Genomic DNA, 12,088 nt, shown 5'->3' with positions numbered 1-12,088 from the left:
ATAATGTATGCTGTATAGTAAAACATATTTCTGAAAAGAGGAAATGATCAATTTTCAACAAAAGTTAAAACATAATACAACTTTAAAACCTAAATGTTCATATGATATGTCAAAAGTTTGATAATTATAATTGTGAACAGTCCTCAATACTTTTGCCCTGAAATATTGAACCATTTTGGTGTGACAAAAGACACAAGTTAACCAAATAATACATAATGTATGTATTTATGTATTGTCAACTTCAGCTAAGGGTAGGCGTGGGTAGACACACTATGGACGCATGTGTAGATGACAACTCTCTCGCTTCAAATGTCAGTGCATGAACTCTGGAGGTCATTGCCCATCGTCGCATGTAATTCAAACATGTGGTTATCAGTTGAAATGTACATGAATAATGTAATCGAAGTGCGCTGCCCAGAGTTTATTATATTATAGTAAAATTTAAACATTGCGCATGATATGGTATGTTTTTGTATGGTTTAAATTGCATATTCACTTCATTTTGAATAAAATAATTCACAATAGGAACATCCATGAAGTATTTAAAATATTTTCCCGACATTTGGTAGACACCTGACTACTATCTTTTTCAATGATTCAAATGCGCACATGTGTAAGTTTGCGAAATTATTACGAATGCAACATTATAGAGTCTGTAATATTGAGATACTCACAGACCCAATACCCTGGGTCAGTACCCTAACAATAGTAAAAATAACTTGAGTTTGTACAATTATTATGAAAGCAATTACAATGTTGAGCTGGTACAATATTGTAAACAAAATTGCGTAATTAGAAAAGCCAGTACAGAGTTGTGTACAAGTTGGGGATATCATAACAATTTGACTAGAACGACACACGAGGCAAGAACAAAAGGGGTTGCTAAAGTAACGTGCCAAACTTCGGTCAACATACACTTGATGTCAGCATCGCAGCACAGCAAGTTTTGCAAATAAGTACTTGAATTCAATTGCGCCCCAAAATGATGTCGCTGATCACTCAGTTGTCACGGCGTATGTTGTACCAAATTTTGACCTCGGCTTTTTTTTCTAAGTGCATGCGACCTCTCACCAATGTATTAAAATACTTTGAATTTATACTTTGCGTGATTATATTTGGTCTACGCGGAACATTAAACTAAACATTATCTGAGACCATGCATGATGTATATTCACAAAATCATATTTTATATTATATATGTACGTCTTTCATTCCAAGGCTCAGGCAAATAAAACAAATGTTCTTCTGCCAACTATTATAGACTAGTTTCCAAGCTTTTGACTAAGGCAAATTTATTTAATTTTCCATTGGAAATTTTTGTGATCCTTGTAATTTTCCAGTCATTCATGGTCTTGACAATAAATGTGAATTGCCGTACGAGCCTACCATACACGGCCGTGTATGTAAGGGTGCCTCTACAGGGTAGTTGCACATGCAAAAGGTAAGACGCAGTTTTGTATATATGCCACTTGCGCGTACGCCCAAATCAGACTTGTGCATGGCATTCTAATGATAACCTGCGTGCAAACCAGACTTACGCATGTGAATAAAATTGAATTAGAATAAAGGGAATGAACGCGAAGCTTTCTAATTATGCCAGCCAGTAAAATACAGAGATTTCAAATATTATAAATCAAAGAAAGCTTAGAAAGAACTCCCATGTGCTGAGAGTATTGGAGACACATTAAATATAATTCGAAATTACTTAGCTGAAAACTAATTATGCAAATCAGAAAATTAATATGACCAGATTTGAGTGTAAAACTAATGAGGTCTGCGCAATGTAACGGAAAATCTATGTCTCCAAGTTTAATTGAAATGTGATTAGAACCAAAAAATTATGAATTATTATGCTTATTAGGGAATTAATATGAACAGATTTTTACCCCAAACTAATTAGGTTTGTACATTGTCCTAGAGCATCTTTATACTAAGTTTCATTGAAATGGAATAATTAGTACCGTGAAAACTCCAAAATTTCGACCCCTCTAAAAATTCGATCGCCTATTTATTTGCCGGGTTTCGGTGTTTTATTTACCTCCAAATTTTCGATTCCACTAAAAATTGCCGACTCATTCTTATTCGAAAATTGCGACCAGTTTTAGTTTTCCCACAAACGAAAAAAAAAACGATGTGAGCGTTCAAACGGGACCTTCCTCGAAGGCATGAATCCGGGTTTCTGATAGACTGAGAGATTTTTATTTTATTGGTAACGAAAATATATTCTAAATAAACGAAGTTTGAAATAAAAACGAACACAAAAATCTCGGCATGCTGCGTTTCTGAATTGTTGATTATTACTGTACTCAGTAGTGATTATAATAATGTACACAAAATAAATTTGTTGAATGGTTATGAAATACAAATAAAAGTCAACTTAGTTTCATCGTAAGCGAATGATTCCGGTCTCGTATAAACGTTTGATGCTGTAGGATATCCGCCATGTTCTCTTAGGTCAAATAGGTCAAATCGCTAATTAACCAATCAAAAAGCTGGATGATGCCAACGTGTTCAAATTACCATAGCTTATTTAAATATGTTAATGTTATTGAACGCAATGCGGAAGAGATTGGTGTTGTAGTACGATGTTTTGGCTTGGATTTTGATGCGAAAACGGCATGATTTTTTTTAAATAAAAAAATTTGTTGTTTTTAAAAAATAAACTGGTCATCTGAAGAATAATTTAACATTGTTCACAGTGATAACAGCTCATTCTCGAAAGGAAGCTTACCCGCTCACGCTAGTCACGATAAAAATCATACACGTGTACTCTTGAATAGACAAACGTCAATGACTACGGTAAAACTTAGACTCTATTTTAGCCGGCAGGATTGATTGAAATGTCCGAAAAATGACGCCAAAATACACCTTAAAAGTCCCATTTTATTTTCTTAAATCCCATTTTATTTTTTAATCCAAGGGCGAATTTACGGCAGAATTTGGTCCCTCAAATAAGGGACACGTGAGCTTTGATTCTAACCGGATACATTGCACTGGGTCGGGGAGATAGTTTGCTAAACTTCCATGCATCTTTTGTCCAATGGGTACCTGTACTTCGAACATTCGCAAGTTTTTCTAGGTAGTGCGAGACAGCTTTGTCTTTTGACCTATTAGTTTTGTGCTGACCTCTTCTCCGCGTCTTGATGTTTTGTTTTGCTTGTCATAATACTCACCGATTGATGACTTTGTTTAGATTTTGAGTTACAACTCGGCCACGACCTTTGCTTTTACCGTGAAACATGAGGAAGTTTACGTCAATTGACGGACATTGCATTTTTTAAAAACTAATGAAGCACACTGTCTATCATCCCCATTTTTTCATTTGCTGATTTCTATTCTGAAAAATTCGACCGTCCGAAAATGCACCTTAATTTTGACTCTAAAAACACGTCACATATCTAACACCAATTATTTAAAACCGGTCGAAATTTTGGAGTTTTTACGGTACTTTAGATATCAGTGTGAAAGCTTAAAATTGGTTAATTATGCAAATTAGGTAATTAATATGTACAGATTTTAACCCACAATTATTCAGGTCTGTCTATTGTCCTACAGCATCCATGTACATTCATTGATATGTGATGTATAGTACCTGAGATATCAGTGTGAAAGTTGGTTAATTATGCAAATTAGGTGATTAATATGCACAAATATTTACCGGAAACTAATTGGGTCTGCATAATTCTAGATTCATTGAAATGTGATGATTAGTACTTTAGATATCAGTAGAAAAGCTGAAAATTAATTATGCAAATTAGGTAATTAATATGCACAATTATTTACCCTAAAACTAATCAGGTCTCTGCATAGTCCTAAAGGATCTATGTACCAAGTTTCATTGAAATGCGATGATTAGTACTTGAGATACCCGTGGAAAAGCTGAAAATTAACTAATTATGCAAATTAGGTGATTAATATGCACAAATATTTATCGAAAACAATCAATCTCTGCATAGTTCTTGAGTATGTAAGTACCAAGTTTCATTGAAATGTAATGCTAACTACTTATATCAAATGCTGAAAATTAATTAATTATGCAAATTAGGTAATTAATATGTACTGATATTACCATAAAAACTATCAGGTCTGTGCAGTGTCGTATGACATCTATGTACCAAGTTTCATTGAAATGTGATGATTAGTACTTGAGATATCAGTGGAAAAACCGAAAATTGACTAATCATTATGCAAATTAGGTAATTAGTGTCCACGGATTATTACCAAAAACTAATCAAAACCTAGCATTAGTTCAGAGCATCTATGTACCAAGTTTCATCAAAATCCAATGAGTGGTTGTTTAGATATCAGTGGAACAGTCATGGAACCACTAAAAAATAGCTAATTATCATGCAAATTAGGTAATTAATATGCACGGATTTTTACCAAAAATTAATCAAATCTGCGCATATGTTCAGAGCATCTATGTACCAAGTTTCATCAAAATCCAATGAGTGGTTCTTTAGATATCAGTGGAACAGTCATAGAACAGCTAAAAATTAGCTAATTATCATGCAAATTAGGTAATTAACGAGCATGGATTTTTACCAAAACCTAATCAAATCTGCGCATTGGCCCAGAGCATCTATGCACCAAGTTTCATCAAAAACCGATGTATGGTTCTTGAGATAGCAGTGGAACAGTCGGACACACATACACACACACACACATACACACATACACACATACACACATACACACATACACACACACATACAGACACACTAACTGCAAAGACTCCCATTTTGTGCTTCGCACATGGGAGTCAATAAAATGTATACAAGTGTTGTAATGTCCGATGTAATAGCCACATGTTGAGTTGAGTTTATTTTAATTTATAATGTGAACTATTCCAGTTCATGGATGCCAATGAAATTTGAGAACAACTGAAATGTACAAGTAAGTCAGACTCTTTTAAATGAATGTATCAAGTATACACATGAATTATTTGCCCCAACACATTGGTTTATTCTTTATTCTAAGTTGCGACTGATATGTTTGTGTGGACTTGATCGGCACAGTCGTAGAATAATAGATTTTCTTGGATTAAAACAGTTTGCGAGCAGGGGTACAGCCACGTATGACTGCATGCATTTTAAAAGGGCGTACACCTTCCCCCCAGGTCTCTTGGCTGACAGTTTTTTTTTTACAAACCTACCCCTTGGAAGCTTAAAAATTACGACCGCATGGATTCACATCATCTGTGGGGAGTGTGGATGATATGAAAAAAAAAAAATATCAAAAATATGACCCCCCCCCCCCCCCCTTGGAATTAAATCATCTGTAGGGGTGTGGATATAGAAAAAAAAATAGTCAAAAAATGACACCTCTCGGAATTGGACCATCCATACTTTTTGTAGAAATATGACCCCTCGGATTTAAACCATCCGTAGGGGGGGATTAAATCCGAGGGGTCATATTTCTACAAAAAGTATGGATGGTCCAATTCCGAGAGGTGTCATTTTTTGACTATTTTTTTTTCTATATCCACACCCCTACAGATGATTTAATTCCAAGGGGGGGGGGTCATATTTTTGATATTACAAACTACAGCTGATACACAAAACAAAACTACTGAAACACTTGCCAAAAGTTACAGCTAATAAACTTTAAAAATCAGCTGACCAAACGTAAAAAAAAATATTCTTTGAAATAGTTTATTTTCAATGGGATTAATTTTTGCTGAAAACAGAAATTATGGATATCACTTGGATTTAATTTTCACTTTTGTTGCTGTACATGCATGTGTAAAGAATAGGAAATAAGAATTTTCACTTGGATTTAGCGAAGGAAATTCAGGTGCCCTGTGATCTGTTACTTGCAGAAGTGTTTCCTTATGCTCCAATTCAATGGCAATTTTACAGTGTTTTACTTCTGCTTTGGTATTCAGCTCTGAAACATTTTTGGTTGTCCATTAAAAATTAGGAAACAAAGGCTTTCAGAACAACAATACCTGTATTTTGTTTGGTCCAAGGAGCAATGAAATGTTTTCTTTTAATCCATGATTGTTTTAGATGCATTTTTAATTGTGTTTTGCTTAGTAAAAAAGGAAATCACACCACATTGCAGTTTTTATTTATATATATATGCACACCAGTATTAAATGCTGTTATATACTTTTAGTAGATGGTAAAAAAAAGCTGGAATATGCTTGTTTTACTTTATTGTTGTTGCACACTTTTGTAATTGTTTTTTTAGTGCATCCTTTTTTGTAGCTTTAAACAAGGACAAGCTTTCAGAGTACTAGTCCCAGCAGGTCAATAATATGACAATGCATTACTTTACACAGACATGAAGAAGAAGACGACGACGACGGACAATCACTCATATGATAAGCTCCGCTCGACAAAGTCGACAGCGGAGCTAATAAAAAGCCGCAAATGAGAAACAAACTTCTTTATTTTCTTGGTGTGAGATATTGCAAGTTACCATCAATATCACTTGTGCTTGAAAAATTTACCTACTTTTATCAGGTTAAGTAGTCCTATAAAGTTCATTGTTATTTACAGTTTATGAACATCATGTGTATTTTAATTTTTTCCTGTTAAAATAATTCAGCATTTTAATTGCATTATTTTTCTGTACAGACATGCTGACATCAACAGTTGACTGAGAATTTGCACTTCACAAATTTGTTTTTGTACTCTTTCCCAGTCTCACAAGTCCACTGAGCCTTTCTTCATTGACTTTATGGAATCCTCTGACTCCAGTAACCCCCTTGCCTGGTTCATGTGACTCCCTGTAATATGTGTCAGGCCGTGCGTTGTCTATCTGGCTTGTCGAATGGGTGATCCTAGAAAATAAACATCAGAAAAAAAAAAAAAATTTATATGACTCAATTATTTGAATGTAGCTGTATACTTTAAAACATCCTTTCCACAAAGTATTGAAGCACATTTTGTACAAACTTTGAAATTCTAGTAGCTATCACAGTCAATCATGTAAGTAACATCATGGAGGTAAGATCTCTTTTTACCTCCATGGTAACATGAAACACACCCCTGTCCCTTTTCATAGTTTTAACACTGGAATAGAGGTCTTTCACGTGACGTCATTAACCCGGAAGTCGGCCATTTTGGAGGTCCTACAATTGTGTCGTCTGCGTCGTCTGTGTCGTCTGCGATCATAACAATAGTACGCGTAAATAGATTGATTATTTGCTAGTGTATCTGTTCATTTCCTTCAGTCATTTCCATTTCCTTCTTTCATTGCAAACATGTCTGGCTCTAAATTGAAACCTAAAAATGCTCTCTGTCTGTATCGTGAAACACTTTCTGGTGCAGAACAGCTACGTTATGAAGCAAAACTGTCTACTATTGGGGGCTGTGACCCTTACGTGGTTGATGCTACTAAATGGTCTGCAGACGTCGCCTTGTTACCGTCCGTGACATATCCAGATATTGTGAATTACCTGGTTTTCAATCCTAGCCCTTACACACTGGATGACTTAAAGTGTTACAAAGGTCTTGAAGCCTACAACCAATTTGTTTCCGGTTGGGTGAGAGAAATGAAAACATTTGTGTGCAATGAAAACATTGTAGTATCTGCTAAGGTGAGCACTAATATATGGCATTGTCAGTATTTTTAATAGTCCACTGTTTTCTCAGTCGTGGATGTCCTTTTGTTAAGAGATATATGTCTGTTGAAAATCTCGGTCTCAGTCTGGTGTGTTTTCTATTAACTATAAGGATACATTACAATTGTTGTACATCTTGTGCTTTGGGGCTTCAATTACCTCATATTTATTTTTTTACACAGGTCATGCATTCTCAGAGAATGAGTGAGAAGCCTCTACAGCCCTGGATGATAGCGAAACAAAATGGTAGTGTTCTGTGTGCTCATTGTAACTGCATGGCTGGTCTTGGGGAAACCTGCACCCATGTGGCTGCTGTTCTGTTTGCAGTGGAGGCTACTGTTAGGATTCGAGACTCCAAAACAGTGACTGATGAAAAGGCATATTGGCTTCTACCATCATCTTTGAAATCTGTGACATACAAGAAAATGAATGATATAGACTTTACATCAGCCAAAACAAAAAAGAAACAGTTGGACTTGGCATTACAGACGCAAACTCCCCTGGCTCCAAAAACACCACTGGCTACACTTAACAACATACCACAACCAACAGCTCAAGAACTACAGTCACTTTTCAATGAGTTTCATCTAACTGGGTCAAAGCCTTCACTGCTCTCGTTGGTTCAGCCATTTGCTGCTGGGTTTGTGCCACATTCCAATGATTCCATCACTGCAGATGAAAGTTACCCACCAGCTTTAACAACATTATATGATGTCAACTATAGCAACTTAAATTATAAAGAGTTACTGGAGAAGTGTTCAACAGTTCAAATAACAGTGACGGAACAACAAATAAAAAATGTTGAGTCACATACTAGAGAACAGGCTAAATCAAATAGATGGTTCCAGTTTAGAGCAGGCAGAGTAACTTCATCAACGTCCAAAATAGTATGCAGAACCAACCAAGACAGCCCTTCGATAAGCCTAATATCATCCATCTGCTATCCCATGCTTTCCAAGTTTTCAACTGAGGCCACTAGATGGGGATGTGAGCATGAAGACACTGCCTTGCGTGAATTTTTCGAAGTGATGTCTCAACACCATGAAAATGGGCATATAGAAAGAAGGGGACTTGTAATTTACCAAGACCAGCCATTTATTGCAGCTTCCCCAGATGGTGTTTTCATTTGTGACTGTTGCAGTACATCTTGTATAGAAATCAAATGCCCCTTCAATCTACGAAATGAAAATCTTGATGGCTGTGATTACCTGAAGAAGGAGAATGGCGTAGCAACACTTGTGAAAGATCACAGTTACTATTACCAAGTCCAGACTCAGTTGGGTGTATGTAATTTACAGCAGGGGTATTTTGTAGTTTGGACTAAGAATGACATGCACATTGAAAGCATAATGTTTGATGAAGAGCTTTGGGTAACAATCTGTGAACGTTCAAAACATATATTTTACACCGCAATAATGCCAGAACTTCTGGGAAAATTTTACACCAGCAATCACAAAGAAGTCAGCAATGATGGTGCAGCCTCTACGTCCAATAGCAATGATGATAATCTGTATTGTTATTGTAACCAAGAAGAACAAGGCAACATGGTTGCCTGTGACAACACAGAATGTGCTCTTGTCTGGTTTCATTTCAAATGTGTTGGAATTAGAAATATACCAAAGGGAAAATGGTTTTGTTCTGACTGTAGGAAACTACCAGAATACAGGAGGAAGAAAAGATTGTGTGATGCAGCCATATTGACATTATGAAACAGTACATCTCTCAATGTTATGTAGTCAATATTTATTTGCATTTTTTCACCCAGTATCATTCTTTTATATATCCAATATTTATTTACATTTCATTACAAAATATGATGCAGTCAATATTTAATTGCATTTTTTCACCCAGTATCATACTTTTATATATCCAATATTTATTTACATTTTATTACTAAATATGATGCAGTCAATATTTATTTACATTTTAGTGAGTGTGCCTCCAATGTTAAGCAATATTTCCAGTACAAGGCAGCCAATGTTTATTTTTATCCATTTTTTTTAATGTGTACAGTAGTTTCAATTCTGACATTTAGAAAAGAAATTATGACACTGATAATGCTACATGATATCAAGACAAAATATTTTATTTCATATTTACAAAAGCATGCTATTAAGTGGGTGTACATAAAAAGTGTAAGTACCTGTGAAATATGCCTGAATATTGTTCAATTAAAATCTACAACAGACTCAGAGAGGTTTGCTAATGAACAACATACGTGTGCTATTTTGTCTACCATTGTTGTACCCTGGTCATCTTTAGAAATAAATAAATTGATTGGAAGAGTACTACCCAGTATTGTATATTTCTGTCGCACCATTCCAATGACCCTTTCCACATGAATTCTTACATTAGCTATTTTTCTGGTTGTTTCAACATCAACTGCAGACAATTGGCTTTTTCCCCGGGTAAATGCAGGAATCTTGAGTTCTGCACAAACAGAACCAACACTCTCCTGGATATTAAAACCACGATCAGCCAGTATCAAATCTCCTGGTAATAAATTGTCAAGAATGCCACTATTTTCTGTAATGTGTTTGTCACTCACTCTACCACCCCAAGCTCTAGACAAAAATGACACAGTACCCTGTGGTGTAATGCCCAGCAAAAATTTGGCTGTATTGTGGTGTTTATAGGAAGACCATGTTTCAGCACGTGCTTTCAGATTTGATGGTCTTTCTATAAACACCTCAAAACAGTCAATAATTACTGCACATCTAGAACCACAATGCTGTTTAAACTGCATTGGCATAGTCATCTTCAAAGTCTCCCTATCTGGCCAAAAAACGAATGGTTTTGTGCGAATGTACATAACATTAATAACTGAAGTTATAATTCTTGACACTGAAGCAGGTGAAATGGAAAACTCATAGGCTAAAAATTGTACTGACAAATTCAATCGAAGTCTCATTAATGTTAACATAAACATTCTAAATTTGTCTAAAGACGTACGAGGAGGTAAGTGTTGTTCTATGAAATTGTACAATGAAATTAAAATGGCAAATGAAGAGATGCCAGTAAAAAATTTTACTTTTTCATTGTCTCCCTCTAAGTCTACCTGTGACATTTTATTTGTATATTTAGAAAGTTGTTCTTTCAATGATTGGTTTTCTGTTCTTAGAGCTTGGAGTTCATTCCCCATTGATTTTAACATAGAGGTAGTTAGGTCTGTTTGAGTGCCAAACTCAGTTGTACTTGTAGCGTTTTCCTTGTTTTCCAACGCCAACCCCTCTTCCACAATGACGATCTTTTCCTCTGCTTTTCTTTTCTGTCTATTGTGGAGCCTATTGTACCTGTTTACTGCCATTGTTTGCTTCAGAACATTCTCCCTGTGCCCGACATTGACTGTTGGCACCCAGTTTGGGTTACCTTTGTCATAGAGCCGGGCCTTTTCACCTGCGGGAGACACAATAAAATACACTTGATTATCATATTATCGATTTTCTCTACCACCTATTCCACTGGGTTTTATCAAATTTCAATGCCTGGTGATAAATAAAATTGAAATTGTAAACAGCGAGAAACCTACCACCAATAAAATGTGCCGAGCATATTCTGATGTTACCCATGTTTCGGTTTTCAAATTTCTGTCCGAGGCTAGCCAGCCATTCTCGTCGCCTTTCACTACTCAGATTTTCGCAATCTTCGCCTTGATTTACCACTACTGCTGGTAATCGATAAAATTGCAAATGTTTGTCCCGATCTTTTCGATTTGTACATCCAAAAACTACACATTTCAAAACCATTTTTGAGAAGACGATCGACCTTGTGTTACGCAATAACAACAATACGAATGAAGGCCTCCAAGATGGCGGCGCGTCTCATTGTCAAGGGAACAATGACGTCGGTGAAAGACCTCTATAGTAAAAAATAGTACAAATGTACTGAAATACATGCAAAGTTGGCATGGAATAAAAAAAAATCAGAGCATTAAGTAAACACAGAGCTTGACAGAATTTATCCACCAATCAACTTTAATCCGAACGAACTGTATATCAGATACATGAACAACGGCCATGTACAACATTACATGTACAAGAATGGGACGTCCTGCTAGCCTGTTCGCTTCGAAAATTGGAATTGAGATTTCTCTGCAAGTTTTGTAAAATGGTGGCTGAAACTTTCTAGAAATGAAATTGAACCTGAACCTCACTGATTGCGGCACATTACACAGCATAACTTGGTGATTTTGTTGAGAAAACGGGTAAAATACTTACCGTTGCTAACACTGCTTTTGGAGGCAGCCATGTTGTTTACGCCCTCAACATCAAAATATGTTCAAAGCTTGAGTTCTCGATGTCAAAACTATCGGATTTCATTCCTGCAGCTAAGCTTTTCCTGGCCAAGCTATGTTGCACGGTGTCAAAGCTGTGATTTTCATTAAAAAGCTACACTTTCATTGGTACCCCTGACATGGATAAACTAGAAAACTTTCGAAATTTCAAAATGTCTTGAACCCGAACGATATTTATTTTCCGTGTCTGTCCCCGCTCACAAGTATGTGTTGTCGCGTTT

At 35.9% G+C, this 12,088-nt stretch overlaps 1 protein-coding gene across 3 annotated transcripts; it reads right to left on the bottom strand.

Annotated features, from left to right (window-relative positions):
- Positions 1-9,636: 9,636 nt before the first annotated feature.
- LOC144355286 (uncharacterized) lies at positions 9,637-11,842 on the bottom strand. 3 transcript variants are annotated; one of them, XM_085491020.1, is made up of 3 exons: positions 11,791-11,842; positions 11,103-11,431; positions 9,637-10,969 (listed from the first exon to the last, which is right to left on the bottom strand). In XM_085491020.1, the coding sequence occupies exons 2-3, from the start codon at positions 11,317-11,319 to the stop codon at positions 9,741-9,743; spliced, it is 1,446 nt and encodes a 481-aa protein (XP_085347146.1). In that variant the 5' UTR covers positions 11,320-11,431; positions 11,791-11,842; the 3' UTR covers positions 9,637-9,740. The 3 variants fall into 3 exon arrangements, with proteins under 3 accessions (XP_085347146.1, XP_085347155.1, XP_085347151.1); XM_085491029.1 differs by having other exon boundaries at positions 11,103-11,237; positions 11,791-11,839; XM_085491025.1 differs by having other exon boundaries at positions 11,103-11,240; positions 11,791-11,836.
- Positions 11,843-12,088: the final 246 nt, after the last annotated feature.

This window comes from Saccoglossus kowalevskii, chromosome 2 (assembly GCF_978046115.1).
Source record: "Saccoglossus kowalevskii chromosome 2, keSacKowa6.1, whole genome shotgun sequence".
Lineage (NCBI taxonomy): Eukaryota > Metazoa > Hemichordata > Enteropneusta > Harrimaniidae > Saccoglossus > Saccoglossus kowalevskii.
This window is presented reverse-complemented; position numbering and strand designations above follow the sequence as displayed.